General features: G+C 37.3%; 1 protein-coding gene across 1 annotated transcript; it reads right to left on the bottom strand.

Moving 5' to 3' along the window:
- Positions 1–1032: 1032 nt before the first annotated feature.
- LOC105046492 (protein neprosin-like) lies at positions 1033–4189 on the bottom strand. The gene is made up of 7 exons (XM_019851247.3): positions 4031–4189; positions 2824–2910; positions 2470–2718; positions 2183–2344; positions 2002–2055; positions 1634–1780; positions 1033–1477 (listed from the first exon to the last, which is right to left on the bottom strand). Exons 1-7 carry the CDS (start codon positions 4187–4189, stop codon positions 1112–1114), a joined length of 1224 nt encoding a protein of 407 aa, XP_019706806.1. The 3' UTR covers positions 1033–1111.
- Between the last annotated feature and the right edge of the window lie 3809 nt (positions 4190–7998).

Below are 7998 nucleotides of genomic sequence, written 5' to 3'. Positions count from 1 at the left end.
CAAATATGATTACAAATCATTATCCAGGGAAAGCTTGAAATGTCTAGAAAGTTAGTGGACTTGGTAAAACCCCTTGAATGAGATATGTAGCCTCTATTTATACAAGTTAGATTTGCTCTCACACAATCCAAGTTGAGTTACTTTTCTAGTTCAAACAATACTCAATTCCAAAATTTATACATGCCTAATTGAAATAAACTAAAAAAGCTAGAATTCTATAATAGATAGATCTCTACTTTTATATTGACTTTACTTTCAGTTTATCCACATAAATTTCCAAGATTTGCAGATATGCACGTCCAATCAAAGTCTACCCAAAAAAGGAAATGTTCGATTCCATCAACCCATTTTGAATAGCAAATGATGAAATTAGGCTTGATCACCCATTCTAAAAAGCTATCCATTTAAGAAAAAAAAAAGATCATCTCAGTCGAGCATCACATGGCTAAGTTATAACCTTTGAAAGTTTGACATATATGCTTCTCGATGCGATCTCGCTCCTAGACCGTATCTATTCTAATCCCATAGCGGCTACAGTAGTCGATATTGAGTTTAATAATCCTCTTCGGTCAAAGAATTTGTAGGAAGATTGCATGATAATTATTTTAATTCCAATTTAATCAAGTTTTAAGTGGTGAAACCTAGCTAATTTTCTTCAACTTTCATAGTTTGGCTCATTGATTTCGCCTCTTGTTAAATTGGATTTAGCATACCCACTTGATGAGATTTTCTTGTTACTTTATTGAATTTCACCCATATGCGACGATATTGATATGTGGTGATCTGGTTTAGAAGAAATACTCTGTCATTCCATTATTTTCAAACTAGTGGGAGTCTTGCCTGAACCAGATCCAGTGGTTATCATCCTCCATGTTGGGGGTTTCCCATATCAAAATTCTCTCTCTCTCTCTCTCTCTCTCTCTCTCTCTCTCTCGTTAGTGCTTGATTATTGATTGGGTGTCTTGATTGTTAGTGCTTGATGATTTTGATAGTTTACTTGATTGTATAAAAGAAAAATATTTACTCTCGTTGTGCATCGCTTGTTCACAATTTTATTCTTCCATAATTGTTTTTCTCCCAACAAGAAGGAGATACAAAGAACTAATAACTTCTATGGACATTCTTGATTTATACCAGGGCCCCCGTAGTAGAAACTATCACCGCTGTCCCACTCCAGATCATAGCACAAGATTCGCGTCATCACTATCTGATCGCCTTGAGGAGTTTGATATTCATTGGAGTGATCAACTATTCGAATGTTCTTGAAGAAGCTCGCCCAGCGAAACTTCTCTCCTGCGAAATGCCCACTGCCCATCTCTGTGGAGGTGTGTTGACCACTTACATTTAAGTTCAGAATCTCCCCTCCCCATTGTATCTCTGAGGCACTGTCACGCAAATGGGGGAATAAGGATGAAGGCCAGTAGCCCAATGCAGATCGATTCCCATACTGCAACCACCAATTCGCCGAATTTGGATCCTGCTCAAAAAATGAAAGCCATATGAATATTGGTTTTTACTATTTACAGATCAAAAATGAAAAATTATTAAATATTACTATTGTAGTTTTGCTATGCCAAGAGTCTGCAAGTTAGGACGAGAAATAAAAAAAAATCGTATGAATCTTTGTTTTTACCTGCCAGATAAGTATAGTGATTTCATACTGGGGTCCATCATAGCTGGAAATTGGGTGGATGGTAGCACCCAACGCTATTTCCTTGTTGACTTGAACGAACCCAGAACAAAGTAGGTTGTAGCAGCCTTTTGATCCATAATTATCAGCCTAAAATTTCACAGCAAAATATTAGAAGCCACCCAATTTTTAAAATTTTTGCCTTTTGTCATCTACCGAAATTAGGAATTTCTGTGGCACCTCCTCTTTCATATACTTAGCCAGAAAAGAATAGAAAAACTCCTACCAAAAAAAGCAAAAAAAAAAAAAAAGCATAGAAACTAGGAGAAACAACGCAGAGAACAAGGGAAACTGAAGGAATGTTAACTTACAGTCCAGAAAGTAAATAGTCTTGTTCTATTATCTCCATACACACCTGGATTAACCTTTTTTTTTTTTTCCCACACCAAAGAGTAACCAGCTGAAGTTAATTAATGCATGAAGATAGGACTTTCGAAATTTCACAAAACTAAAACTAATTTTAAAATATTTGAAATTGAAGCAATCACATACATGCCAACCAGCTTCGATGGTATTGAGTGATTCTGGAGGACCTCCAAGAACCCAGAGCTGAGATGAACTGTACTCACCCTGCTCTTGGATCTTCGGGTTCCACACATTTATGGTTCCCTTTGCTCCATAGTACTTATCTCCCGTGACATAAAGAAGCGCATGCTACTCAACAACATCCATCAACAAGCACAGATGAGAAAGGCCAAGGAGCAGGTGAAGGAAACGGCAAGGCAAGAGATACTTTACTCCAAAGCTACTCCTTTTCATATATTTTCAGAACTATATACCTCATATCCACCGTCATCCTCATTAGGAAGTGCAGAAGTGGGATTTGGGATCGTCTTGTGCCCCTTCTTTCCATATCTTTCGGCAGAGGTAGCCCTCACCACATCGTCCTTCTTGGTCCTCCTAATAGGGATGGTGTCCTCTGGACACCTCCCATTTTGATGCCAAAGCTGAGGTACAGAGCTAGGTTCCATCTTTGACGCCACCTTGTTCTCATCGTACAGGCCCAATGGGTAGAAACTTGGCCTCATCTGAAGATTTTGCACAAGGTGGAGACAAAGTGCACAAAGCGAAACATAAAGTCAAATAAAAAGAATTTGAAAGAAAGAGAAATTGAAGAGTGCAAGATAGCACACCTGGATAGTGTGGTTTTTGAGTAAAGGATGATCAAAGGCTGGTTGATGAGAGATATGGACACAGTCTATGATATCTCCATCAGAGCTCTTTTCAAGGAAATAAACATTAGAACAAACGAAACCACAAATTAAGAAGCATTACAATGAAAAATGCCTAGGATAGAAGTAGAAGATTATGGGAGAAACTAGATGGGATTGTAATCTGAACGAACGGCAAAATTAAAAACTTTTATTTTTCAAAAAGTGACAGAATAAAATGCTAATGACTTGGGAAACGAGCATAGCTCAAGAATTTTTAATGCCCAAGCAAGCATCGAGGAACCATTTATACTCTATAAATTAGATGGCACTACTACGAGTAAATGGAAAATAACAAAATCTTTTAAAAGAAAGACAATAAAATTCCTAGTTTTGACTTTAAAACATCAGAAGTTGAGAAATCATCATGCGAGCATTTTACAGAAATGAGTTTTGCTACCATGCTTCTTAAAATGTATTGTACAATATGTTTTTGTTTTTTCACCGTTCATTGCGCAAAGAATGATCCAGATTTTCCCAAGCTACTGATGGATCAAGGAGTGGATGGAAAGGAGGGGAAGCTGGGGAGGGCAAGTACTCGGGAAGGAACAGGAGCATATGGATTAGGGCCATAGTGAAGGAAATAATGAGGACCGATTCTAGGAAGTTGGGGATCAGGAGCGGAAGCAGGGAGAATGCTTAGAGGAAGACATCCATATTTTAGAAAATAATTTCCATTTTTTAAAAAAGATAAATAGATAGCCATCAAAAAATTATTAAGATAAATTTCATCCACTAGCGTGGGACGGATAGAATTAATCTTCATATTTTGTCAAAAAAAAAAAAAAATTGCAATAACAATTCTTGAAAGGGGTTTTGCTAAGCAGGGATGACATGCGAATAAATTCTCCAACCAATGAAAGTTGAGACTAGACCAACCGAAGAAAAGTGTCAGAATGGGAAAGATCAAAATTCCTATTAAAAATTGACGATAAATTAAATAATCTAAAAGTTTTTGACCAAATTAAGGTTCTTCTTTAAAAAATAAGCTAAAAAATGCTTTGTAAAATTGATTTTTATTGAAAAAGAATTTAGGAAATTTACATAAAACTTTCTCATAATGAACAAAAAGTATTTGCTTATCCAAAAAACCATAAAAGACAAATGAAAGAATAGTGGGATGGCAAACCTTGATGCTCTTGACTGCAGGCTTATTCAATCGCTTTTGTTGTCGCCACACCTCCAACTGCTGTGTCGTGGCCCATACCCTTGACATATTGCATGATAAGCAGATCATCACCAACAATAGAGCCACCAAGCTGCGGCTTATGCCCATATGCACCTTCATGGCCCCCTTCTTTCAAACCCTTCTCAATGAAAACAAGATTAAAGCCATCCAATATATAAAGCAAAATTTCTTCTTCTTCATTGCCATTTCTATATCAAAGCATATCTCACTTTAAGTAGATGCCATAGGGTCTCCTTTCATGAATTAATTGAAAGAGCTTGTCCAATCATCAAATTAATAGTCCATCTATTATTTCCTTTTTCTACCCCTACATAATTAATATTTAGCTGTCTTTCCATTAGAAACACAATCAAAATCGAAGAGATAGCCATATGAATTTTGGTGAATCACTACTTTCCTGTTATAATTATTTTCCCTACCAAAAATATGATTAAATTGATTAAAATGTCCTTCACCAATAAAATTTTGTAAATACTATAGTTATGACTTTTAATAATATATGTCATGCAATTACATCTCCCATTAAACAATTATGAATTGCTAATACCTGGGTTTGATATAGAATTTATAGTCAATACTGAAATTTATAGTCATAAGTACAATTTTTAGTAGTTTTTATTGCTTTTGTTTGGGCTCATTGCCGCAAGGTTATGATCGCTAAAGATATAACAAAAAAATAGCAGAAAAGATTTAAAATTTAAATTTTAGATCAATGGATATTATGATGAAATTCATGCATAAATAGCATATGATGTATATAACAGAACTGATGAGTTATGTCTTAGATTTCAATACGTAGGATTTGACCTAAGTATGGGAGGCGTTGATCCTGAAATAAAGTGGCATATATTGATATGTTGTATTGAGAATACTTGTTCAATTGCTATTTACATGATTTTGAAATTTTAAACTTGATATGGGTGAAGTTTATGATGACACTTCTAATTTCATGTCAATTATTTGATAATTATAATTTTAGATTTGTTAGAAACATGTTGTTTTGGATGTAGCCTAAGAAAGAATTGCATCATATGAGAGAGAAATATTTTTAAAAAATGAACCTACAAGAGAATTATATACAAAACTTGTATGTAAATGAATATAAATATATACATACATACATATACATACATACATACATACATCTACATACATACATACATATAAATCTATATATATATATATATATATATATATATATAGATTCTTGATTTTATCCAGATTCTTGATTTTATCCTCACACGTATCTTAAAGCAAATAAAAAAGAAAAAAATTAGTTGAAAACTCACATGCTTAACACATGAGGTAGATGAGGCAAACTCTTGATGGAGTTCATCTTCTCTTCTGAGTTTGATTGGGAGAAGGATCTTAGGACCGATCGAACTCCAACAAAAACTCTAGGATCTATGTCTATAATTCCCCCGATCATCTCCCTCAAGTCCCCAGACAATCACAAGCAAAATTGTGAGAATTAGAGGGTTCTTTCCATAGTGTCTTCGATGAGCCATCAATCAACCATCATAGTTGAGATAAGAAACCCTTATTCACCTTCATTACAAGAAATGTCACTTTTTGCAATGAATTTATTTGCGATAGAAATATATTTCATCGTAAATAATGATATTTACGATAAAAATCAAAATTCATCGCTAAGAATTACTTATTTATGATGAAACTAATTTTTCATCATAAATATCTTTATATTGGCGATGAAAATAAAATTTCATTGTAAATACAAATTATTTATGATAAAATTAATCATCATAAATAATAAAATATTTATTTTAATTTTAAATATTAGTGACAAAAATACTTTCATCGTAAATAATGAAAGTATTTGCAATGAAAATTAAATTTCCATCATAAATACATGTTATTTATGATGAAAACTTTTCATCACTAATATTTGAAAAAAAATAAAAATTTTAAAAATTCAACAATTAAAGATTATTTTTGATGAAAATATTACATCATAAATAATAGCATATTGACGATGAAAACTAAATTTTCATCACAAATTAATATTATTTACAATAAAAAAATATTATCGCTAATATATGAAAAAAAATAAAAAATTTTAAAAATTATAGATTATTTATGATGAAAATATTATATCACAAATACAAATGTATTTTTGATAAAAATTTATTTTTTATCACAAATACTTAAGTATCAGAGCAGGTTGCCTGAACAATGGCTGGTGGATCCGGTTTGGATGCTGTTCGAGAGCGGGTAACAATTATCGAGCAGGTACTCGGTGAAGTCCCAGAGGAGTTGGAACACCCGGTGATATCCAAATTGGATGAGCTCGAGGAAAGGCTGAGCGCACTTCAATCTCGGTTTGAAGAAGTAAGTGTCGTTCTAGCCTCTCGTGTTAGCATTGCAGAGAGCAAAATGGGAGTGCTCAAGACAGCGTTCTGCAGCCCGGGTGCCATTGCTGCAGAACCATCCCGCTTAATGAAGGTACCGGAGCCAAAGGCCTTCGAGGGGGAGCGCGATGCTAAGGCCATCGAGAATTTTCTATGGGACATGGAGTAGTACTTCATCGCTGCAAGAGTCCCTGATAAAGAGAAGGTAACTCTTACTAGCATGTATCTAACCAAAGATGCAAAGTTATGGTGGCGCACCAGGTTAGACGATGATGCTAGTGCGGGCAGACAGGTCTGCCGCAAGGGGGATTGGGTATTTATTCTTCACCGTTACCTTGTTCAGGGCCCTGTAATCTATGCACATGCACAGCGAACCATCCTTCTTCCTTTGAAACAGCACCGGGGCTCCATAAGGTGCTTTGGAAGGCTGGATCATGCCGGCATCCAGCAGCTCAGTCAATTGCTTGCGCAGCTCCCCCAGCTCCAAGGGACTCATGCGATAGGGCGCTTGGGCTGGTGCCTTCGCTCCCGGCACCAACTCAATCTTGTGGTCAGTTGTTCTCCTTGGTGGAAGTTCCTTTGGCAGTTCGGCTGGCATGAGATCCGCATACTTCTGCAGTAGGTCAGCCACTTCACTGGGAACTTCCGCCATGACTCCTTCATTTCCACCAAGGCCACCAGGAAGGTAGCTTCACCTCGTCTCAGCCCATGCTTTACCTGCAAGGCTGACAACATCGCACCAGATGTTTCTCCATTCTTTGCTGGAGGGTTAGCCACACTCGAGATGAAGCAAGGGTATTCTTCGTGCAGCAACATGAGCCCACCCAGATGAGGCAGCAAAGCTTCCTTTGCTTGCACAAAGAACTCAAGACCCAAGATGATATCAAAATCATCCAATGTAACAATATTGAAACCGAGGATACCAGTCCAAGACCCAAGGGATACCTGGATGCCAGCAGCTATCCCAGCAACATCACGAGCCACAGAGTTCACAGCTTTGATCTTGCTGCTGCTCTTGGTCACCTTCAGCCCGAGCTCATGTGCAGTCTGTTCGGTCATGAAGTTGTGTGTTGCGCCTGTGTCCGCCATGGCCAACATCTCCTTTCCACCCAACCTGACCTTCATGTACATCAGGCCAGATGGTATGCTCCTCTCTGCTCGCATGGCGTTGACGAGTTGGAGTGGATTGACGTGTGAGGGGCTGGCTTCATCACCTCGGCCAACCTCCTCTACCACGGCATTGAGTCTTTCCTTCTTCGGGCAGTCCTTTGCCCTGTGTGGTCCACTACATATGAAACAACCAGAGAAAGTACTGGTTTTACCTTTCTCTTGTGCGCTAGCCTTGCCAACGCTTTGGCCATCGTCTCAGCCTTTGGATTTCTTCTGGGCAGCTGGCTTCATGCCATTGGACTTGGGCTTGCTAGTCCCTTCTGCACCCTCTACAGGCTGACTGATGCGAAAATCAACCAAGCCATCTGCTGCAGTCATGGCCGAGGGCAAGTCTTTCACGCCTTGCCTCCGGAGTTCCAACTGCGTCCA

The sequence above is a fragment of the Elaeis guineensis genome, chromosome 6 (assembly GCF_000442705.2).
Source record: "Elaeis guineensis isolate ETL-2024a chromosome 6, EG11, whole genome shotgun sequence".
Taxonomy (NCBI): domain Eukaryota; kingdom Viridiplantae; phylum Streptophyta; class Magnoliopsida; order Arecales; family Arecaceae; genus Elaeis; species Elaeis guineensis.
This window is presented reverse-complemented; position numbering and strand designations above follow the sequence as displayed.

What these genes read in the sequence shown, in the direction of transcription:
- LOC105046492 (XM_019851247.3), bottom strand. Translation starts at nt 4,189, where the DNA reads ATGAAGGTGCATATGGGCATAAGCCGCAGCTTGGTGGCTCTATTGTTG. An exon ending in CTGCAGTCAAGAGCATCAAG is followed by an intron (nt 2,911 to 4,030) that starts GTTTGCCATCCC and finishes TTCCTTGAAAAG; the next exon opens with AGCTCTGATGGAGATATCAT. An exon ending in TCACTATACTTATCTGGCAG is followed by an intron (nt 1,478 to 1,633) that starts GTAAAAACAAAG and finishes TTTTTTGAGCAG; the next exon opens with GATCCAAATTCGGCGAATTG.